This window comes from Heptranchias perlo, chromosome 10 (genome assembly GCF_035084215.1).
Source record: "Heptranchias perlo isolate sHepPer1 chromosome 10, sHepPer1.hap1, whole genome shotgun sequence".
In the NCBI taxonomy this organism is placed as follows: domain Eukaryota; kingdom Metazoa; phylum Chordata; class Chondrichthyes; order Hexanchiformes; family Hexanchidae; genus Heptranchias; species Heptranchias perlo.
In genome coordinates this window covers 4,456,384-4,481,320 of record NC_090334.1, presented here as the reverse complement: position 1 = coordinate 4,481,320, position 24,937 = coordinate 4,456,384, and the positions used below count along the sequence as shown (strand labels likewise).

At 46.2% G+C, this 24,937-nt stretch overlaps 1 protein-coding gene across 1 annotated transcript in view; it reads right to left on the bottom strand.

Moving 5' to 3' along the window:
* Nucleotides 1-24,937, bottom strand: part of sptbn5 (spectrin, beta, non-erythrocytic 5) — a 394,215-nt gene that overhangs the window by 350,233 nt on the left and 19,045 nt on the right. The window contains exons 3-8 of the mRNA XM_067991151.1: nt 20,358-20,525; nt 12,983-13,099; nt 11,107-11,264; nt 5,447-5,675; nt 3,628-4,259; nt 2,440-2,578 (exon numbers count right to left, since the gene is read on the bottom strand). Of these exons, the coding sequence (XP_067847252.1) occupies nt 2,440-2,578; nt 3,628-4,259; nt 5,447-5,675; nt 11,107-11,264; nt 12,983-13,099; nt 20,358-20,525 (1,443 nt within the window). The remainder of the gene's footprint in view (nt 1-2,439; nt 2,579-3,627; nt 4,260-5,446; nt 5,676-11,106; nt 11,265-12,982; nt 13,100-20,357; nt 20,526-24,937) is intronic.

The following is a 24,937-nucleotide window of genomic DNA, read 5'->3' as shown; positions in this document are numbered from 1 at the left end:
GCCATTCAATTAGATCATGGCTGATCTGTATCTTAACTCCATCCGCCTTGCTTCTGTAACCCTCAATAACCTTGCCTAATAAAAATCTATCAATCTTAGTTTTGAATTTTTCAATTGACCCCCAGCCTCAACAGCTTTTTGAGGGAGAGTTCCAGATTTCCACTCCCCTTTGTGTGAAGAAGTGCTTCCTGACATCACCCCTGAATAGCCTAGCTCTAATTTTAAGGTTATGCTCCTTTTTTCTGGACTCTCCCAACAGAGGAAATGGTTCTTCTTTACCTACCCTCTCAACTCCTTTAATCATCTTAAATAATTCACCTAAGAAACTCCGATTATATCCCATCATGGGTGTCAAGGGCAAATTGGGAGAGAGGAAGAGCAAATGCGATATCTTCACAATAGGCAAATTTTGCAAATCAAAGGAGGGCTCAAAGGCAGCAGTTGGCACGACAGCATTTCCTGTTCCACGCTTGCACATGTCAGACAAAGAATCTCTCAAGGCAAGGTTAGATTTTGCCACAACAGCAACTTGCATTTATATAGCGCCTTTAATGTAGTAAAATGTCCCAAGGCGCTTCACAGGAGCAATAATCAAACAGGATTTGGCACCGAGCTATATAGGAGATATTAGGACAGGTGACCAAAAGTTTGGTCAAAGAGATAGGTTTTAAGAAGGGGCTTAAAAGAGGTGGAGAGATAGAGAGGTTTAGAGTGGGAATTCCAGAGCTTAGGACCTAGGCAGCTGAAAGCATGGCCGCCAATGGTGGAGTGATGAAAATCAGGGAGCAAGAGGCCAGAATTGGAGGAGCGCAAAGATCACGGAGGGTTGTAGGGCTGGAGGAGGTTACAGTTGGTAGACAATCCCAAACCTGGTCTCCTCGCAGCTAAGTCATTAATAATAAGCATCTTGGTCTCCTATGTGGTCTTGGCAATTGATACTTGTTAAGCAGTCCACCTAGACAAAGGTGGCTCATCTACTCTTTGATGCAACATTAAAATATGATATAAATAAAGTCAAAATTCCATCAAGAAATATTTTAAGAAAAGTCATGTATGCTTAGAGAGAAGACAGATCTCTGATCCAGCACACGAATAGATACTGAACATCTGGAAAGGCTATGTATTTAGTTCCATCAGTGGGGGAAGAGCAGAACAAGTTCTCATTAAACAATTCCCCAGAGAATATGGGATTAATAATTCTCATCAGACCTTCCCTTGTGCAACAAATAGGGTTAAAATCACAGTCTAAAAAGGTATGAAACAGAATTTAAGAGGAAAGCGGTGAATAAAAACAGGAGAGCAGAGAGTGAAAAACAGGGATAGAGAGGGGAAGAGGAAGAAGAACAGAAGGAGAAGGTATGGGAGAGTTGGCCAGTTGATCAGTAGAACCAAAGGTACTGAGAATCTACTGCTAATTCTAGATTTTAAAAGGGTTTGTTTTACTAAAATAGCAGAAGACTTAAATCGGATCAATTGGTTAACTCAACTGGGTGAGGATGCGACCAAAACTTAAGAAAGATGGCAAATCTTTGAGGGTTTGGAAAAGGTTCGGAGGAGGACCACCAGAAAGATTCCCAGTTTAAAACACCCTAGCTACCCAGCTAAAAGCTTAAAGATCTTGGTCTATATACTTAAGTGAAGCGTAGCTTCAGGGGCGATTTGATTGAGGTCTATAAATTAATGAAGGGACTAGATTGTGGGCTCACTGACAAATGAAGTCAACTTGATAGGTTGGGGAGGACCAGGCGTCATGTGTATAAAATTCTCATCCTTGTGTTCAAATCCCTCCATGGCCTCGCTCCTCCTTATCTCTGTAACCTCCTCCAGCCCTACAACCCTCCGAGAACTCTGCATACCTCTGGCCTCTTGCGCATCCCTGATTTCCATCGGCCCTCATTGGCGGCCGTTCCTCCTGCCGTCTAGGCCCTAAGCTTTGGAATCCCCTTCCTAAACCTCTCCGCCTCTCTACCACTCTCTCCTCCTTTAAGACGCTGCTTAAAACCTACCTCTTTGACTAAGCCTGTCAAAATATCTCCTATGTGGCTCAGTGTCAAATTTTATCAGATAACGCTCCTGTGTAGCGCCTTGGGACCTTTTACTACATTAAAGGTGCTATATAAATGCAAGCTGTTGTACAAATTACGCAAGGGGAGGAATAGGTTAGATGTTAGGTGGTTCTTCTTTTCCCAGAGAATAGTAGACCTATGGAATAAGTTGCTGGCCAGTGCTCACTATAAAATGCCAGGTTCTCTCTGTAGAATATGGTGACAAAGCCTGTGATGAAGAGAGGGGACTGTGCACCCTGTCTCTCCATCACTACTCTCACAGAGACACACAGCTGGGCCCCTGGCTGGACCGAGTAATGCACTGAATATGTAATCTGGTTTCAATTTAATATTCAGTGGCTTTCCTTTAAAATATCCGAAGGTTAAATCTTACCTGAAGGGTCATTAATTCTTGGAAAATAGTGTCAATATCTCGGAGTAAGGTGAGTGCGGCCGCCATCTTGTTTAGGGATTTTTTGTGTTTCTGTAGCTGTTGGAGGAGATTTTGCCAGCGCAACCCAACTTCCTCCTGTCTGCAGGGAAAGAAGAGATTACAAACACTGCACTTTTATCTGCATTCACTCTCCTTCACACCCTGTTCTAGTCCCCCTGCAGCACTCACATCCTATCCCCAGTTCTGTGCTTACACTGCCTGGGGTACAGCACAGGTGCATGTTCAAGTACTTGTAATGCAGCTCTAGGTGCAGGTTAGTCCCTGAATGGACAGTGTCTGACCCACTGACCCACCCAGTCCCTGAAAGGACAGAGTGTCTGACCCACTGACCCACCCAGTCCCTGAAAGGACAGAGTGTCCGACCCACTGACCCACCCAGTCCCTGAAAGGACAGAGTGTCCGACCCACTGACCCACCCAGTCCCTGAAAGGACAGTGTCTGACCCACTGACCCACCCAGTCCCTGAAAGGACAGTGTCTGACCCACTGACCCACCCAGTCCCTGAAAGGACAGTGTCTGACCCACTGACCCACCCAGTCCCTGAAAGGACAGTGTCTGACCCACTGATCCACCCAGTCCCTGAAAGGACAGTGTCTGACCCACTGACCCACCCAGTCCCTGAAAGGACAGTGTCTGACCCACTGACCCACCCAGTCCCTGAAAGGACAGAGTGTCTGACCCACTGACCCACCCAGTCCCTGAAAGGACAGTGTCTGACCCACTGACCCACCCAGTCCCTGAAAGGACAGTGTCTGACCCACTGATCCACCCAGTCCCTGAAAGGACAGTGTCTGACCCACTGACCCACCCAGTCCCTGAAAGGACAGTGTCTGACCCACTGATCCACCCAGTCCCTGAAAGGACAGAGTGTCCGACCCACTGATCCACCCAGTCCCTGAAAGGACAGTGTCTGACCCACTGACCCACCCAGTCCCTGAAAGGACAGTGTCTGACCCACTGACCCACCCAGTCCCTGAACAGACAGTGTCTGACCCACTGACCCACCCAGTCCCTGAAAGGACAGTGTCTGACCCACTGACCCACCCAGTCCCTTGATTGGAAGATTTGTTGTTCCAAACCACAATTATATTAGGCTGCGTTGAAGGGCTAGCAGTAACTCAATCTTACTTCTTCACTATCTCAATCTTGCTGTGGTAATTCTCTCTCTCGATGACCTGTGCCATTTCAGCCAGGGCCTTAAACCTCTGCTCCCTGGCAAACACATCAGTGGTGATGGCCTCCAGCCTCTTGGTGGCAGCCTCTGCCTCCTCTGTGCTCTCAACGTTGACATTTTGTTTGTCAACAACTGATCTCATGTCACTGAGGTAAGTCTCCCTCAGTGTGGCCTTCTTCTTGAACCTCTGCACTAGCTGCTCCAGCCTCTCCAGCCGCAGCATCTCCTTTTGCAGGGCTTTCTCCCGCTCGTATTCAGACTTCTCCAGATTGGCCCAGTGCCTCTCGATGTCGCTCAACATTTTCCCCTCTGGAGGGACATACTGTCTCATGTTGTTGGCTCTCAGTTTCGTCTGGATGTTGAAGAGTTGAGCCTCGATGACTCCTCGCTCCTGATACTTAGGCGGTTTTTCCACGGTGCGGAAGGTTTTGAAGTCTGCCACCAGTCTCTGCATGCCATCCAGCGAGTTGGGGAAATGGCGGTCATTCAGTTCCGTCACCTTTTCTTTGATCCACTGGAGTAGGTCAGATACCAATACCTGATATTCAAGTTTGAGGTCTTCAATGACCTTCAGGAGATCAACAATCTGTACAAGGAAGAGAAACCGGAACATAGTCTTGTATTAACTTATATATTACTGACACTAAGGGAGTTCACTACTTTTTGTAAGGGTGTGGCCTTTGAAGATTCCCTCACATGTTGGAAGACCATGAGACATCTGCTCAAGCAGGTCTACAACAGGCCAGCGAGCCTCCAGGTTCTCTTAAAAAGAAATAAAATTGTTTAACAGATGTCGTGAAACTCTGGAGAAATTAACACTTTTTCTGTTGTGTGATCCCTCCACCTCTCCCCAGTGATTAAAACTCAATTGGATCTACCCCACCTGCGGCCTGGATGCACCCGTTTAGAAACCTCTACCCCAGTTAACAACTCACCGATCAGTGGAAATAGTATTTTCCTGACTTGTCTGATCAAAACCCGTCATTTTGAACTTCTCTATCAGATCTCCTCTTAACATTCTTTGTTCTAATGGAAAGAGCCCCAGTTTCTCGAGTTTCTCCTCATAACTAAAGCCTCTCATCCCTGTTATCATTATAGTGAATCTCTTCTGTTCCCTCTCCATGGCCTTGACATCCTTCCTAAGGTAGGGTGCCAAAAACTGGACACAATATTCCAACAGGTCAAAGAGGAAAACCATTCAAATATGGAAATAGCTCAAAACTAAGAATGAGTACAAAATAGTAAATATTCTAAATAATTACTTCCTCCAAGTATTCACAAAGAAAAGAACGAACTTGCATTTATATAGCGCCTTTCACAACCTCAGGACCTTCCAAAGTGTTTCATAGCCAATGTTGTAATGTAGGAAACATGGCAGCCAATTTGCACACAGCAAGATCCCACGAACAGCAATGACATAAATGACCAGATAATCTGTTTTAGTGATGTGAGGTGGGGATATATATTGGCCAGTACACCTGGGAGAACTCCCTTGCTCTTCTTCAAATAGTGCCATAGGATCTTTTACATCCACCTGAGGGGGCAGACGGGGCCTCAGTTTAACGTCTCATCCCAGCCATTCTTGAATGAGCCAACAAAAGCCAATTTCCCAGATATTCAGAAGCTGTTCAAACGTACTGTACCTGTCTAAACCAGGAGAGGTGTCTCAACAGGGCGAGCGATAGAGAACAGCTGTTTAAGCAGTGTGATTGAGAGATTCTCCTGAAATAAAACACTATTAACGACATTATAAATAAAGTATACTTGCAGTACCTTTATAATCCTCTTCTGCACAGTCTGGCCTTGCCTCATTTTGGAGAAGTAATGGTAATACAGGGACACGTAGGTCATGATGGACCTCTCGTCTGGGTGAGGGACAGCCACATCGTCCGGGTCTAGGAGCGTGGGAATGCCCAATACCTTCTCCGCGACATCGAAGGCGTTAGTTAGGTTACGTATCGGATCGTTTGGTTTCAGGTTCTTGTAGTTTATCAGATCAGGTCTGCAAATCATACCAAGAAACTTTCAGGAATTACATACATTTCCATAACAACACAAGCAACAGGATGGGTCTGTCCAACTTATTAACTCAAAAATATAAGGCTCGGATTGTGAGGTGAATTCACACACGTACAATTCAACTTTCTGCTGCCCTTTTAGCAAAAATGCCTGACTTTCCTTCCTCTCCTCAAGGCACTGACTCTTGCTGGGTACAGGCATCAGCAGCCCTCTGGTAACTCATCCAAGTGGCCATTCTTCATGGCACGCACACACTTAGTGCGCACACACACACACACACGCACACGCACACGCGTACACTTTCCAACAGGTGTCACTGGATGGCGATCAGCAACAGTAGCCCTTGCTACTTTTTTTCCTCTTTAACCGAGGGGCCCTGAGGCCAATTGTAACTCATGACTGCTTGTGTAAATGCATGTGTGTGCATAAATTTATGGATGCATGTGTATATGCATGTATGAATGCTCATGGATGCGTGTTTCCCACATTAGAACAGTGACTACACTTCAAAAGTACCTCAATGGCTATGGGACGCCCTGAGGTCATGAAAGGCGCGATAGAAATGTAAGGTCTTTATTTTCTTCATTATGTGTATATACAAGAGTGTGTGTGCGTGGATGTATGAGTGAGTATGGATACGTGTGTGTGTGTGTGTGTGTGTGTGTGTGTGTGTGTGTGTACTTGTGTGTGTTTGCATGTATGAGTGAGCATAGATGCATGTGTGTGCGTGTGCGTGTGTTATTTGTCACCTGAGCACTGAAAGCACATTGTGTTTAGTTCCTCCTTACAATATTTGAAGGGGTCAGCTACACAGGGGGAGAAAACCCCAACACCTGACAGGAGCAGGAAGGTTCTGAGCTCCACTCACAGCTCCCCTGATGCTTTGGGTGAGCAGGGTAGCCTGCCCTGTGATCCTGCAGCAGAAGGAGGCTTCACTCTTCTATGACATTTGACATACTTGACATTTGGGAAAGACAGGAAGCTAGGAAAAGGTGGAGGGGTAGCTCTGTTAATTAAGGATGACATGAGTATAAGAGAGAGAAATGACCTTCGTTCTAAAGACCAAGATGTAGAATCAGTTTGGGTAGAGATCAGAAATAGTAAAGGCAAGAAGTCACTTGTGGGAGTAGTTTATAGGCCCCCTAACAGTAACCACACTGTAGGACAGGGTATACAGGAAGAAATAATGGGGGCTTGTGAGAAAGAAACAGCGATAATCATGGGTGATTTTAATCTACATATAGATTGGAAGAATCTGATTGGCAAAGGTAGCCTGGAAGATGAGTTCAAAGAGTGCTTTCGGGACAGTTTCTTAGAGCAGCACGTTCTAGAGCCAACCAGAGAGCAGGCTATTCTATATCTGGTAATGTGTAATGACACAGGATTAATTAATCATCTCATTGTAAAGGAGCCTCTAAGGTAGCAGTGATCATTCAGTTTGAGGGAGAGAAGAGTAAGTCTAAGACTAGTGTTTTAAACTTAAATAATGGCAGTTATGAGGGCAGGAAGACAGAGCTGGCTAAAGTGAACTGGGAACTTAGGTTAAGGGATATGTCAGTAGAGGTGCAGTGGCAGACATTTAATGGGATATTTCATAACACTCAACAAAGATACATTCCAGTGAGAAAGAAAGACTTCAGGGGAAGGACGTACCATCCATGGCTAACTAAGGAAGTTAATGTAAGGAATCTTACAACACCAGGTTATAGTCCAACAGTTTTATTTGAAAATCACAAGATTTTGGAGATTATCTCCTTCGTCAGGTGAGTGAGATAATCTCCGAAAGCTTGTGATTTTCAAATAAAACTGTTGGACTATAACCTGGTGTTGTAAGATTCCTTACATTTGTCCACCCTAGTCCATCACTGGCATCTCCACATTAAGGAAGTTAAAGATAGTATTAAATTGAAAGAAAAAGCATACAATTCCGTGAAGATTAGTGGCAGGTCAGAAGATTGGTCAGAATATAAAATACAGCAAAGAATGACTAAAAGAATAATAAGGAGGGAGAAATTAGATTACGAGAGAAAGCTAGCTAGAAATATAAAACAGTTGGTAAGAGTTTCTACAGGTATTTAAAAAGGAAAAGTGTAAGTAAAGTGAGTGTTGGTCCTCTAGCGTGTGAGTCTGGGCAATTAATAATGGAGAATAAGGAAATGGAGGATGAACTGAACAGATATTTTGTGTCCGTCTTCACTATAGAGGATACAAATAACACGCCAGAAGTAACTGTGAATCAAGAGGTGAAAGGGAGGGAGGAACTTTAAACATTTACAATCACCAAAGAAAGGGTCCTGAAAAAATTATTAGAACTAAAAGCTGACAAGTCCCCAGGTCCTGACGGACTTCATCCTAGGGTCTTAAAAGAAGTGGCTGCAGAGATAAAATATGCATTGGTATTAATTTTCCAAAATTCCCTAGATTCTGGAAGGGTCTCATCAGATTGGAATATAGCGAATGTAACTCCTCTATTCAAGAAAGGAGGGAGACAGAAAGCAGGAAACTACAGGCCAGTTAGCTTAACATCTGTCATAGGGAAAATGCTAGAATCTATTATTAAGGAGGTTATAGCAGGGCACTTTGAAAATCTCAATGCAATCAGGCAGAGTCAACACGGCTTTGTGAAAGGGAAATAGTGTTTGACTAATTTATTAGAGTTCTTTGAGAAAGTAACAAGCAATGTGGATAAAGGGGATCCTGTGGATGTGGTGTACTTGGATTTCCAGAAGGCTTTTGAAAAGGTGCCACATCAAAGGCTACTACACAAAATAAGAGCTCATGGTGTAGGGGGTAACATATTAGCATGGATAAAGGATTGGTTAGCTAACAGGAAACAGAGAGTAGGCATAAATGGGTCATTTTCAGGTTGGCAAGATGTAACGAGTGGAGTGCCACAGGGATCAGTGCTTGGGCCTCAACTATTTACAATCTATATCAATGACTTGGATGATGGGTCCGAATGTATGGTTGCTAAATTTGCTGATGACACAAAGGTAGGTAGGAAAGTAAGTTGTGAAGAGGACATAAGGAGTCTGCAAAGAGATATAGATAGATTAAGTGAGTGGGCAAAAATTTGGCAGATGGAGTATAATGTGGGAAAATGTGAACTTGTCCACTTTGGCAGGAGGAATAGAAAAGCAGTATATTATTTAAATGGAGAGAGATTGCAGAACTCTGAGGTACAGAGGGATCTGGGTGTCCTAGTACATGAATCACAAATAGTTAGTACGCAGGTACAGCAAGTGATTAGGAAGGCAAATGGAATGTTGTCATTTATTGCAAGGGGAATGGAATATAAAAGTAGAGATGTTTTGCTACAGCTGTACAGGGAATTGGTGAGACCACATCGAGAATACTGTGTGCAGTTTTGTTCTCCTTATTTAAGAAAGGACAAAATTGCTTTGGAGGTGGTTCAGAGAAGGTTCACTCGACTGATTCCTGGGATGAGGGGGTTATCTTATGAGGAAAGGTTGGACAAGTTGGGCCTGTATACATTTGAGTTTAGAAGAATGAGAGGTGATCTTAATGAAACATATAAGATCCTGAGGGGACTAGAAGGGATAGATGCTGAGAGGATGTTTGCCCTCGTGGGAGAGACTAGAACTAGGGGCCACAGTTTAAAAGTAAGGGGTCTCCCATTTAAGACGGAGATGAGGAGAAATTTTTTCTCTCAGAGGGTCGTGAGTCTGTGGAACTCCTTTCCCCAGAGAGCGGTGGAGACAGAGTCATTGAATATTTTTAAGGCTGAGTTAGATAGATTCCTGATTAACAAGAGGGTCAAAGGTTATAGTAGGTAGACGGGAAAGTAGGGTCGAGGTCACAATCAGATCAGCCATGATCTTATCAAATGGCAGAGCAGGGTCAAGGGGCCGAATGGCCTACTCCTACTCTTAATTCGTATATTCGTATGAACACGTGTGCGATTCCAGGTGATGGCTGCAAGCTGAAGCAAATGGAGCTGGGTGTCTGGGTCCATTCGTCAGTCAGGCTATCCCTGGTCCATACCTGGCTGGATGCTCTGGTGCCACTTGATGTGTGCTTCTAGGACATTCCCTGTATTAAACATGGGCTGGAAAGTTCCAACACTTACTGGCCTGCTCCACAATCAAGTTGTCAAAAGTTAATTAGGGCTGATATTGTTTTAAACTCCACTTGTTTTAAATTACTCCACACACAATGTGGGAGCAGCTTGCTGTGGAATAATACATTCTGCATTCCAGACCGTGCATCCTGTTTAACTGTTTAATGTGTGGCAACTTCTCCTGAGTAATGGAATGCACTCTGCGATACAGACCTGCTCAGTATCAAAGTTCCAGTTTAAAGAAAAACAAGCTATTTACTGTCTGCGCTTTTATTGAACAGACAGATCCTCTGTTAACTGCTGACAGTCAGGGAACCGTAAAACTTCACAGCAAGCAGGTCCTGTCCCCACCCTGTGGCTCAATCAGTAACAACACTTCTCATTATGGTATCTAGCCCAGACCACCAGGCTCCAGAGTTGCTGACTGAGTCGGTCTCAGCTGGGGCAGCACAGATGTGACTGTCCCCCATTCCCAGTATCTCAGGGTGCTGATCCATGCTGGGGTTTGATTCCAGGATGTGACTGTCCCCCATTCCCAGTATCTCAGGGTGCTGATCCATGCTGGGGTTTGATTCCAGGATGTGACTGTCCCCCACTCCCAGTATCTCAGGGAGCTGATCCATGCTGGGGTTTGATTCCAGGATGTGACTGTCCCCCACTCCCAGTATCTCAGGGAGCTGGTCCATGCTGGGGTTTGATTCCAGGATGTGACTGTCCCCCACTCCCAGTATCTCAGGGAGCTGATCCATGCTGGGGTTTGATTCCAGGATGTGACTGTCCCCCACTCCCAGTATCTCAGGGAGCTGATCCATGCTGGGGTTTGATTCCAGGATGTGACTGTCCCCCATTCCCAGTATCTCAGGGAGCTGATCCATGCTGGGGTTCAATTCCAGTAAGTTGGCTGAACTTCAGCGCCTCTCGGGCAGTTGCCATTCGATAGGCGTAAGCCAAACAGAGAGTATCGGCAGGTTATTCAACAGTGGGGTCTCTACCGTAGCCAAACCCCTTCCCCTCTTCATTCAAATCCATGTGTGCAGTTTCCAGCAGAGGTCACTGGATAGTGAGAAGAAGTAGGAATCTCAGCCCATTCTTCCCCTTCACATCCTGGGGACCACTGAGGGTAACTGTGGTAAACCCAGCCCTTCACGCCCACCATAAGCCCGTGCCCACCATGACTCAGCACATGAGGGATGTCTGGTGCTTCAGACACTGCACCAATGACCCAAAAGGACTTGAAATCTCACACTTTCCTGCTGAATATTTTGTCCATTCCATGGAGTGGTAATTCAATGTTCCTTTCAGGCCCTAATAAATGAAATGAGTTTGTGGTTACCTGTGAGCATGAATAAGTGCATTGAAGGCCAGTCCGTCTTTCCAGCTCGATGAGAAGTTCTGAATATCGACATTCTCATATCCTGCCGTCTTTCGCTGGCACCAAATCAGCAGAGCCTCCTTGGCAGAACGCTTGGCACTGCTGGCATCAAACTCATCCTAGGACAGCACAGAAAGTAGGTGAACCAAAAGACTTAGGAGCAGTCAGTAGCCCCTGAGGCTGACCAACAAACCCCAGAGGATCGTGCAGTCAAAGGTAGAACCAAGCAGCTACACGCACCAGAGGACTGTGTCAAACGTGCAGCAAACTCCACACCATCAACTATCACAAGACTCCAGCTCAAGTTGCAGTGGCTTTACTTTGTACAGTCCACAGAGTAAATCCTGCGGCTATGTAGCCCACCTTCATACATAGTACATAAAATTACATTGAATTTACAGCACAGAAAAAGGCCTTTCGGCCCAACTGATCTATGCTGGCGTTTATGCTCCACACGAGCCTCCTCCCACCCTACTTCATCTAATCCTATCCACATATCCGTCTATTCCTTTCTACTTATCTAGCTTCCCCTTAAATGCATCTATGCTATGCGTCTCAATTACTTCTCGTGATAGCGAGTTCCACATTCTCACCACTCACTGGGTAAAGAGGTTTCTCCTGAATTCCTTACTGAATTCATTAGAGACTATCTTATATTTACGACCCCTAATTTTGGCTCCCCCACAAGTGGAAACATTTTCTCTACGTCTACCCTATCAAACCCCTTCATAATTTTAAAAACCTCTATCAGGTCACCCCTCAGCCTTCTCTGTTCTAGTGAAAAGAGCCCCAGCCTGTTCAGTCTTTCCTGATAGCTATAACCTCTCAGTTCTGGTATTTTTCCTGTGCTTCGTACAAAGGATGTAAAGACCCTGAATTCCCACAGGGATTGCCCCAATCCCCCACCAAAACCCTGGTGAAACAGCCAAGCCGGCATTTACGCCGCTGATCTTCCATCGTAATTATATGAAGAAATTCAGGAGTCCAGCCAACCCAAAGGCTGTCCCCTCACTACATGTATCCGGTATGCTAAGTTTTGGGCCTCTTTCATTACCCACCAATATGCAACACTGTCACAAGCTTTCTGAAAATGCATATGGTTTAATATTTGACTTCATCAAGCTTTGTTCCCTAAATGCTCCCCCACTGAAACATGCTCCACTGGCCCCACTTCATGCCCCAGAACTAGATCCAGCACTGCTTCCTTCCTCAGGCTGGGAACAAACTGATCAAGAAAGTTCTCATGTACACATTTCAGGAATTCCTCCCCCTCTTTGCCCTTTACACTAGTATTTTCCTAGTCTATATTGGGATAATTGAAGTCCCCCATTATCATTATTCTATAGTTCTTGCATCTTTCCGTAATTTGCCTGCAAATTTGCTCCTCTCTCTCCTTCCCACTACTTGGCAGCCTATAGTATGCACCCAGCAGGGTAATAGCTCCTCTATTGTTCCCTAATTCTAACCAAATAGATTCAGTCTGACCCATCAACTACATCATCCTTTTCCAGTGCTATAATAGTTTCTTTGATCAATACTGCCATCCCCTCCTTTCTTTCCTTCCCTATCTGACCACCTGACTCAGAGACCAGAGTGCTGCCAACTGAGCCACGGCTGAAACTATACCATTGCTACCTTTCAATTGGCAGTGTGGTGCATTATGGATCAGGTGTAGCCAGCTGATCACTGTGTAGATGGAGATGGAGGGAGTGGCAGACTGTGCACTCAAACACAAGCCTAACATTTCACCAGATCGGTCAAATCTATGCCTATTCAAACCGGGAGGGAGTGACATTCTGAGCAGTCGTTCACACCCAAAAGGAAAGGTTTGTCTTACCTCATCGAGTGTGATGGAGGCGATCTGAAATCGCAGAATAATCATCCAGATCAAACCCAGGATTAGGGTGCGGTCGCCATCCACGATGTTTTCAGGACCAATCAGGTCCACGTTTACCTGTGAGCAATGGGAAACAGCAGCATAGTAACCTTAAAAACCACATCTTAGGGAAATTGTGCACACAGAACAGCTAAGGGACTGCGTCTCAGGGACAGCGCGCACACACCGCGTCTCAGGGACAGCGCGCACACACCGCGTCTCAGGGACAGCGCGCACACACCGCGTCTCAGGGACAGCGCGCACACACCGCGTCTCAGGGACATTGTGCACACACCGCGTCTCAGGGACAACGTGCACACACCGCGTCTCAGGGACAACGCGCACACACCGCGTCACAGAGACATTGTGCACACACAGCGTCACAGGGACATCGTGCACACACCGCATCACAGGGACAACGTGCACACACCGCGTCTAATAAGGACATAAGAAATAGGAGCAGGTGTAGGCCATATGGCCCCTCAAGCCTGCTCACCATTCAATAAGATCATGGCTGATCTTCGACCTCAACTCCACTTTAGCGCCAGGTCCCCATATCCCTCGATTCTCTTAGAGTCCAAAAATCCATCGTTCTCAGCCTTGAATATACTCAACGACTGAGAATCCACAGCCTGCTGGGGGTAGAGAATTCCAAAGATTCACAACCGTATGAATGAAGAAATTCCTCCTCATCTCAGTCCTAAATGGCCGACCCCTTATCCTGAGACTATGCCCCCTAGTTCTAGACTCTCCAGCCAGGGGAAACAGCCTCTCAGCATCTACCCTGTCAAGCCCTCTCAGAACCTTAATCTCAATGAGATCACCTCTCATTCTTCTAAACCCCAGAGAGTATAGGCTCATTCTACTCAATTTCTCCTCTAAGACTACCCTCTCATCCCAGAAATCAATCAAGTGAAGCTTCATTGCACCGGAGCAGGTAAGGAGACCAAAACTGTACACAGTACTCCACCAAAGTCTCATCAAAGCCCTGTACAATTGCAGCAAGACTTCCTTACTCTTGTACACCAACCCCCTTACAATAAAGGCCAACATACCACTTGCCTTCCTAATTGCTTGCTGTACCTACATGTGAAGTTTCTGTGATTCGTGTACAAGGACACACAAATATCTCTGAACACCAACATTTAATAGTTTCTCACCATTTAAAGAATATTCTGTTGTTCTATTCTTCCCACCAAAGTGAATAACCTCACATTTCCCCACATTATACTCCATCTGCCACCTTCTTGCCCACTCACTTAACCTGTCTAAATCCCTTTGCAGACTCTGTGTCCTCCTCACAGCTTACTTTCCCACCTAGCTTTGTATCGTCAGCAAACTTGGATACATTACACTCGGTCCCTTCATCTAAGTCATTAATATAGATTGTAAATAACTGAGGTCCAAGCACTGATCCTTGTGGCACCCCACTAGTTACAGCCTACCAACCTGAAAATGACCCATATATTCCTGCTCTCTGTTTCCTGTCCGTTAACCAATCCTCTATCCATGCTAATATAATACCCTCAACCCCATGAACCTTTACCTTGTGTAACAACCTTTTATGTGGCACCTTAACAAATGCATTTTGAAAATCCAAATACTACATCCACTGGTTCCCTTTATCCACACTGCTAGTTATATTCTTAAAAAACTGTAATAAATTTGTCAAACATGATTTCCCTTTCATAAAACCATGTTAACTCTGCCTAAGCATATTATGATTTTCTAAGTGCCCCGTTACCACATCCTTAATAATGGATTGCAGCATTCCGGCAGTATTGATTAAGGAGAATATTGCAGTGCTAGAGAGAGATGATGTCCTGGAGGGGTCAAGAACAGAATCTATTTGGTTAGAGTTAAGAAACAATAGAGGTGCCATTACACTACTGGGTGGATTCTATAGGCCACCAATTAGTGGGAAGGATATCGAGGAGCAAATTTGCAGGGAAATTACAGAGAGGTGCAAGAGCCATAGAGTAGTGATAACTGGGGACTTCAACTATCCTAATGTAGACTGGGATAGTAACAGTGTAAAGGGCAGAGAGGGGGAAGAATTTTTGAAGTGTGTTCAGGAGAACTTTCTTCATCAGTACGTTTCCGGCCCAACGAGGAAGGAGGCATTGCTGGATCTGGGGAAGGGGAGGGGAGGGGGGGGGAGAGGGGGGAGGGGAGGGGGGAAGGGGGGGGGAGGGGGGAGGGGAGGGGGGGGGAAGGGGGGGGAGGGGGGAGGGGAGGGGGGGGAGGGGGGAAGGGGAGGGGGGAAGGGGAGGGGGGGAGGGGGAGGGGGAGGGGGGGAGGGGGAGGGGGGAGGGGGAGGGGGGAAGGGGAGGGGGGGAGGGGGGGAGAGGGGGAGGGGGGGAGAGGGGGGGGGAGGGGAGGGGGGGGAGGGGAGGGGGGGAAGGGGAGGGGTCATGAAGTGGGTCAAGTGTCAGTGAGGGAACATTTAGGGAACAGTGATCATAGTATCATAAGGTTTAGATTAGCTATGGAAAAGGACAAGGAGCAATCTAGAGTAAAATACTTAATTGGAGGAGGGCCAATTTCAGTGGATTGAGAACAGATCTGGCCTGGGTAAATTGGAATCAAAGATTGGCAAACAAAATTGTAATTGAACAATGGGCGGCCTTTAAAGGGGAGATGGTTCGGGTACAGTCTAGGTACATTCCCACGAGGGAGAACAGGAAGGCAACCAAACCCAGAGCCAAGTGATGAAAGAGATAGAGAGGAAGATGAAGCAGAAAAAGGGGGCGTATGACAGATGTCAGGTTGATAATACAAGTGAGAACCAGGCTGAATGTAAAAAGTTCAGAAGGGAAGTGAAAAAGGAAATAAGAGGCGCAAAGAGAGAGTATTTACTGACAACTAACATAAAAGGGAATCCAAAAGTCTTATATTGGCATATCAATAGTAAATGGGTAGTAAGAGGAGGGGTGGGGCCAATTATGGAGCAAAAAGGAGACCTATGCATGGAGGCAGAGGGCATGGCTGAGGTACTAAATGAGTACTTAGCATCCGTCTTTACCAAGGAAGAAGAATGCTGGCAAAGTCACAGTAAAAGAGGAAATAGTTGAGATACTGGATGGGCTGAAAATTGATAAAGAGGAGGTACTAGAAAGGCTGGTTGTACTTAAAGTAGATAAGTCACCCTTATGTTGCTGAGGGAAGTAAGGATGGAAATTGCAGAGGTGCTGGCCATAATCTTCCAATCATCCTTAGATACGGGGGTGATGCCAGAGGACCGGAGAAATGCAAATGTTACACTCTTATTTAAGAAAGGGTAAGGATAAACCCAGCAACTACAGGCCAGTTAGTTTAACCTCGGTGGTGGGGAAACTTATGGAAGCGACAATCCGGGACAAAATTAACAGTCACTTGGACAAGTGTGAATAAATTAAGACTGCCAGCATGGATTTGTTAAAGGCAAATCATATTTAACTAAGTTGATTGAGTTTTATGATGAGAAAATAGAGAGGGTAGATGGGAGCAATACGGTTGATGTGGTGTATATGGACTTCCAAAAGGCGTTTGATAAAGTGCCACATAATAGGCTTGTCAGCAAAGTTTAAGCCCGTGGAATAAAAGGGGCAGTGGCAGCATGGATACGAAATTGGCTAAGTGACAGGAAATAGAGAGTAGTGGTGAATGGTTGTTTTTCGGACTGAAAGAAGGTATACAGTGGTGTTCCCCAGGGGTCGGTACTAGGACCACTGCTTTTTTTGATATCTATTAATGACTTGGACTTGGGTGTACAGGGCACAATTTCAAAATTTGCAGGTGACACAAAACATGGAAGTGTAGTGAACAGTGAGAAGGAGAGTGATAGACTTCAAGAGGATATAGACGGGCTGGTGGAATGGGTGGACACGTGGCAGATGAAATTTAACGCAGAGAAGTGCGAAGTAATGCATTTTGGTAGGTAGAACGAGGAGAGGCAATATAAACTAAAGGATACAATTCTAAAGGGGGTGCAAGAACAGAGAGATCTGGGGGGATATGTGCACAAATCTTTGAACGTGGCAGAACAGGTTGAGAAAGTGGTTAAAAAAGCATACGGGATCCTGGGCTTTATAAATAGAGGCAAAGAGTACAAAAGCAAGGAAGTTATATTGAACCTTTATAAAACACTGGTTCGGCCACAACTGGAGTATTGTGTCCAGTTCTGGGCACCGGACTTTAGGAAGGATGTGAAGGCCTTAGAGAGAGTGCAGAAAAGATTTACTAGAATGCTTCCAGGGATGAGGGACTTCAGTTACATGGATAGACTGGAGAAGCTGGGGTTGTTCTCCTTCGAGCAGAAAGGTTGAGAGGAGATTTGATAGAGGTATTCAAAATCATGAAGGGTCTAGACAGAGTAGATAGAGAGAAACTGTTCCCATTGGCGGAAGGGTCAAGAACCAGAGGACATAGATTTAAGGTAATTGACAAAAGAACCAAATGAGGAAAAACTTTTTTACACAGTGAGTAGTTATGATCTGGAATGCACTGCCTGAGGGGGTGGTGGAGGCAGATTCAATCGTGGCTTTCAAAGGGGAACTGGATAAGTACTTGAAGCGAAAAAAATTTGCAGGGCTACAGGGAAAGGGCAGGGGAGTGGGACTAGCTGGATTGCTCTTGCAGAAAGCAGGCACGGGCTCAACAGGCCGAATGGCCTCCTTCTGTGCTGTAACCATTCTATGATTCTATTTTCCCAACTACTGCTGTCAGGCTAACTGGCCTGTAATTCCCTGTTTTCTCTCTCCCATCTTTCCTGAATAGTAGTTACATTTGCTGCCTTCCACTCCACTGGGACCGTTTTAGAATCTAGGGAATGTTGGAAGATCACAACCAATGTATCCACTATCTCTACGGCCACCTCTCTTAGAACCCTAGGACGTAGGCCATCAGGTCCAGGGGATTTGTCGGCTTTTAGTCCCATTAATTTCTCCAGTACTTTTTCTTTACTAATATTAATTACTTTAAGTTCCTCACTCTATTTCTGGTATTTTTTGTATCTTCTACTGTGAAGACAGATATAAAATATTTGTTTAACGTCTCTGCCATTCCCTTATTCCCTATTATGATTTCTTGTTAGTTTACTCTCATATTCTATTTTCTCCCTCCATCAAATTTTTTGTCATCCTTCGCTGGTTTCTAAAACTCTCCCAATCCTCAGGCTTACTACTCTTTTGGCAACATTATAAGCCTCCTCTTTTAATCTAATACTATCCTTAACTTCTTTAGTTAGCCACGAATGGATCACTTTTCCCGTGAAGTTTTTATTCCTCAATGGAATGTATATTCATTGAGAATTATGAAATATTTCTTTAAATGTTTGCCATTGCTTATCTACAGTCATACCTTTTAATCTAATTTCCCAGTCTGCCTTAGCCAACTCGCCCCTCATACCTAAGTAATTGGCTTTGTTTACATTTAAGACTCTAGTTTTGGACTTAAGTACGTCATTCTCGAACTCATTGTGAAATTCTATCATATTATGATCACTCTTCCCCAGAGGATCCCTTACTATTATTACTAATTAACCCTGTCTCAATACACAAGAGAAGATCTAAAATAGCCTGTTCTGCGGTTGGTTCCACGGCGTATTGTTCTCGGAAACTGTCTCGAATGCATTTCATGAACTCGTCCTCCAAACTACTTTTGCAAATTTGATTTGCCCAGTCTATATGAGGATTAAAGTCCCCCATGATAACTGCATTAGCTTTGTTACAAGCTCCTCTTATTTCTTGATTAATACTCTGTCCAACAGTATAACTACTGTCATGGGGCCTATAAACTGCTCCCACCAGTGTTTTCTGCCTCTTATTATTTCTTATCTCCACCCTTACTGATTCTACCTCCTGATCTTCCTAGCCAAGATCCTTTCTCACTACTGTCCTAATGTCATCCTATATTATCAGGGCTACCCCACTCCTTTTCCATTTTGTCTGTCTTTTTGAAAAGTCAAGTACGCTGGAATATTTAGTTCCCAACCTTGGTCACCTTGCAACCACATGTCAGTAATGGCTACTAGATCAAACCCATTTATCTCTTTTTGTGCCATTAATTCGTCTATTCTTGTTACAAATGCTTCGTGCATTCAGATAAAGCGCCTTTAATTTTAACCTTTTACTACTTTTCCCTGATTTGACCTTATTCACTGATGCACTATTACCGTTAAACTCTCTGTCCCTTCCTGACACACTCTACTTATCGCTACACTGCTCTCTGGCCTTTACTTTTCTCTTTAGATTTATAAATTTACCCGTACCTGAACCCTCCCCCTTCCCATTTTTAGTTTAAAGCCCTATCTGCCGCCCTATTTCTTTGATTCGCCAGGACACTGGTCCCAGCCCGATTTAAGTGGAGTCCGTCCTGTCTTAGGGACATCGTGCACACACCGCGTCTCAGCGACATCGTGCACACACCGCGTCTCAGCGACATCGTGCACACACCGCGTCTCAGCGACATCGTGCACACACCGCGTCTCAGCGACATCGTGCACACACCGCGTCTCAGCGACATCGTGCACATAACGGGTCTCAGGGACATTGTGCACATAACGGGTCTCAGCGACATCGTGCACACACCGCGTCTCAGAGACATCGTGCACATAACAGGTCTCAGGGACATTGTGCACACAGCCCACATCAGAGACATCGTACAAACAACACAGCTCAGGGTCATCATGCACACACCCCATCTCAGGTTCATTGTGCACACAGCACAGCTCAGGGACATTGTGCACACACCCCATCTTAGGGACTTTGTGCACACACCCCAACTCAGGGACAACGTGCACATACCCTGTCTCAGAGACACTGTGTACACACCACATCTCAGAGACATCGTGCACACAGCACAACTCAGGGATATTGTGAACACACAGCAATTCAGGGTCATCGTGCGCACACCCTGTCTCAGGGACTGTGCACACAGCACAGCTCAGCGACATTATGCACACACCCCATCTCAGGGACATCGTCAACACAGTGCAGTTCAGGGACATCGTGCACACAGCACAGCTCAGAGACATTGTGCACACAGCGCAGTTCAGGGACATTGTTACACACCCCGTCCAAGGGACATCGTGCACACACACCCCATCTCAGAGACATTGTGTACACACCGCATCTCAGGGACATCGTGCACACATCCTGTCTCAGAGACATTGTGCACACAGCACAACTCAGAGACATCGTGTACACACTGCGTCACGGGGACATTGTGCACACATCCCATCTCAGGGATATACCGCTTGAGACGTAATGGAACAAGTTTCTTGTAATGAGGTATGATGTACATAAATAAAATTCTGAGGTTGGGCCAGGTCTCACACTCAGACTGGTATCTTTACCTTGGTTTTCAGGAAGGCAATGGCCTTGCTGTTGTTCTCCAGGTAGTGGACTCTCATTCTGCCGCTGTTGGGTCTGCTCAGCTTCTCTCCCGAGATGAGTTCCAGTAGAGAAATGAGGGCGACCCCATCCTTCAGCTCCGTGAACATGTCATTAATGAAAATCCTCACCTGTACCAAATACAGGGCAGAACAATGTCAAATATCTAAAACAGGAAACAATTCGGCCCCTTAATCTCACTCAATTCAATGTACACTCTCTCCTATCTTGGCCTCCCCCACCCATTGAATCTCCTCCCACAGCCCGTGTATCCTCTACCCTACTATGGACCCTACCCACCCATTTAATTTCCTCCCACAGTCCCTGTATACTCTACCCTATCATTGACTCTACCCCACCCATTGAATCTCCTCCCACAGCCCATGTATCCTCTACCCTATCGTGGACCCTACCCACCCATTGAATCTCCTCCCACAGTCCCTGTATACTCTACCCTATCATTGTCTCCACCCCACCCATTGAATCTCCTCCCACAGCCCATGTATCCTCTACCCTACCATGGACTCTACCCCACCCATTGAATCTCCTCTCATAATCCCTATACAATCTACCCTATAATGGACTCCAGCCTCCCATTTAATCTCCTTCCACAGTCCCTGTCTAATTGAATAGTGGAACAGGCTCAAGGGGCTGAATGGCCCACTCCCGTTCCTATGTTTGCTATAAGCAGAAACATATTGCCACATTTTATAGTCTCCAAATGAAGCTGAGAAATCTACACCCACCTTTGAATTCTATTTTCCCAATATGGAACGCAAACTTTCATGCCATACAGGAAGATCCCACTGAAGCATGTCCAAAGAGTTTAGGTGGAGCTTGGCACAACCGAGGAACATTACTAGAGTTTAACCAACAAAAACCCAGCAGCTTACTAATACAGAACACTGCTGAGCTTCCTACACCTTACCAAGCTAGAACCACACTTTAGGTGATTGCCTCGCAGAGTTGTCGGAAGCTGAGTTGGAAGACTGCCAATCTTCAGCAATAGGTCTATCCCTCCAGATTCCATTAGTGGGCTAGACTAGAAGGTTAACCTTTAACTGTACCCTGGAATACTGTGGACTTGCCTGGTTCAGATCTCAGATTACCAAGTCTACCACGGTTGTTGACTTGGTTATGAGCTTGTATCATCAGGCATATCACCTTGGAACCACCTCAACTCAAAGAGACAAACTAATATATTCCCCCCCTTCAAAATGGCCGTTCACTAGGTCGTCAGTGTGGATTGAGTCTATGTTAGGTGGACAGCAGGAGCTCCTTATGAATGGCACATTGATCAGCACAACTCACCATGTGATCTGCGAGACCATCAACATCATCATCTTGACCACAGTATGGACTCAGGCAGTACACCGCGGAACAGTAATTCCAACAGGAGGAGCTGCGGAGCTTAGCACCAGCTGCATTGTCTCTCTGTAGCCCAACCACAAAGCCCTGGATATATGAGCGCGTGCTCTCATACTTTGCCTCCAGCAACAATTTGCTTTCAGTGTAGTGGCAGCACCTCTGTGGGGAAGTTTGCCTATACCAGCCAACTTCGATGTTCTAGATGTTCAAGCCCAATGCTGTATACAGCCTTACTCATCAGCAGCTGCTTAGCCCAGGTCCTCATGTGATGGGCTTTACCAAACAGGTGTGCCCCCCGTTCCCAGCGTATTCAATGGCCAGAACACACCCTCCCTGCAGTCACTTGGCTTTTTGCTACAAATGTACTTTGAAGCTTGGTTCTGGATCTTGCACATGGGCGACGGGAAGTTCTTGCATTGCTTACCTGGGAGCTCTGAAGCAGGGATGAGAACTGTTTGGAAGCATGTGCTATACATCACAAGGGGATTTTGGGATTTCGCTGTCACTGGAGAATGACCAAAATGCCCTTCAGCCTTTCTCAGTACAGTCCTGGAGGAATGTATCCAGGTTGAGGTTGGCATCCATCAAGGTGCCCACAGGAATCAACAACTAGGACAGGTGCCCCGTGTATTTTCCAGTCAGCACCTTCGAGCCATGCAAGCCCATCATTTTTTCTTATTCGTTCATGGGATGTGGGCGTCGCTGGCAAGACCAGCATTTATTGCCCATCCCTAATTGCCCTTGAGAAGGTGGTGGTGAGCTGCCTTGAACCGCTGCAGTCCGTGTGGTGACGGTTCTCCCACAGTGCCGTTAGGAAGGGAGTTCCAGGATTTTGACCCAGCGACGATGAAGGAACGGCGATATATTTCCAATTCGGGATGGTGTGTGACTTGGAGGGGAACATGCAGGTGGTGTTATTCCCATGTGCCTGCTGCCCTTGTCCTTCTAGGTGGTAGAGGTCGCGGGTTTGGGAGGTGCTGTCGAAGAAACCTTGGTGAGTTGCTGCAGTGCATCCTGTGAATGGTACACACTGCAGCCACTGTGCGCCGGTGGTGAAGGGAGTGAATGTTTAGGGTGGTGGATGGGGTGCCAATCAAGCGGGCTGCTTTGTCCTGGATGGTGTCGAACTTCTTGAGTGTTGTTGGAGCTGTACTCATCCAGGCAAGTGGAGAGTATTCCATCACACTCCTGACTTGTGCCTTGTAGATGGTGGAAAGGCTTGGGGGAGTCAGGAGGTGAGTCATTCGCTGCAGAATACCCAGCCTCTGACCTGCTTTTGTAGCCACAGTATTTATGTGGCTGGTCCAGTTAAGTTTCTGGTCAGTGGTGACCCCCAGGATGTTGATGGTGGGGGATTCGGTGATGGTAATGCCGTTGAATGTCAAGGGGAGGTGGTTAGACTCTCTCGTGTTGGAGATGGTCATTGCCTGGCACTTGTCTGGTGCGAATGTTACTTGCCACTTATCAGCCTAAACCTGGATGTTGTCCAGGTCTTGCTGCATGCGGGCACGGACTGCTTCATTATGTGAGGGGTTGCGAATGGAACTGAACACTGTGCAATCATCAGCGATCATCCCCATTTCTGAACTTATGATGGAGGGAAGGTCATTGATGAAGCAGCTGAAGATGGTTGGGCCTAGGACACTGCCTTGAGGAACTCCTGCAGCAATGACCTGGGGTTGAGATGATTGGCCTCCAACAACCACTACCATCTTGCTTTGTGCTAGGTATGACTCCAGCCACTGGAGAGTTTTCCCCCTGATTACCATTGACTTCAATTTTACTAGGGCTCCTTGGTGCCACACTCGGTCAAATGCTGCCTTGATGTCAAGGGCAGTCACTCTCACCTCACCTCTGGAATTCAGCTCTTTTGTCCATGTTTGGACCAAGGCTGTAATGAGGTCTAGAGCCGAGTGGTCCTGGCGGAACCCAAACTGAGCATCGGTGAGCAAGTTATTGGTGAGTAAGTGCCGCTTGATAGCACTGTCGACGACACCTTCCATCACTTTGCTGATGATTGAGAGTAGACTGATGGGGCGGTAATTGGCCAGATTGGATTTGTCCTGCTTTTTGTGGACAGGACATACCTGGGCAATTTTCCACATTGTCGGGTAGATGCCAGTGTTGTAGCTGTACTGGAACAGCTTGGCGAGAGGCGCAGCTAGTTCTGGAGCACAACTCTTCAGCACTACAGCCGGGATGTTGTCGGGGCCCATAGCCTTTGCTGTATGTAGTGCACTCAGCCGTTTCTTGATATCACATGGAGTGAATCGAATTGGCTGAAGACTGCCTTCTGTGATGGTGGGAGGAGGCCAAGATGGATCATCCACTCGGCACTTCTAGCTGAAGATGGTTGCAAACGCTTCAGCCTCGTCTTTTGCACTCATGTGCTGGACTCCGCCATCATTGAGGATCAGGATGTTTGCAGAGCCTCCTCCTCCCGTTAGTTGTTTAATTGTCCACTACCGTTCACGACTGGATGTGGCAGGACTGCAGAGCTTTGATCTGATCCATTGGTTGTGGAATCGCTTAGCTCTGTCTATAGCATGTTGCTTCTGCTGTTTAGCATGCATGTAGTCCTGAGTTGTAGCTTCACCAGGTTGGCACCTCATTTTTAGGTACGCCTGATACTGCTCCTGGCATGCTCTTCTACACTCCTCATTGAACCAGGGTTGATCCCCTGGCTTGTTGGTAATGGTAGAGTGAGGAATATGCCGGGCCATGAGGTTACAGATTGTGCTGGAATACAATTCTGCTGCTGCTGATGGCCCACAGTGCCTCGTAGATGCCCAGTTTTGAGCTGCCAGATCTGTTCTGAATCTATCCCATTTAGCACGGCAGTAAAGCCACACAACACGTATAATACCGCACTTGTGCCATCCACCACCATATCCCATTGGTGAGCCCATTGGCTCACAATGATGACTATAGCTCACTGGATCCCCCGGTGATTCTGCCAGGAACACAGTATCAAATGTGAAAAGGAGCGCTACAGCATCTTCAGAAAGAGCAGGCACTCGGAGTCCACCCAATGACATTGAATCCTCTTTCGAGAGAGATAGGTTCAGGGAGTCTCCCATCCACCCGTACACTGATCTTGGGGCTGGAGTACACATCCTGAATAAAATCCCAGAATTGCCTAATAGCTTCCTGCCTCAGATTGAGGGCCAAATGA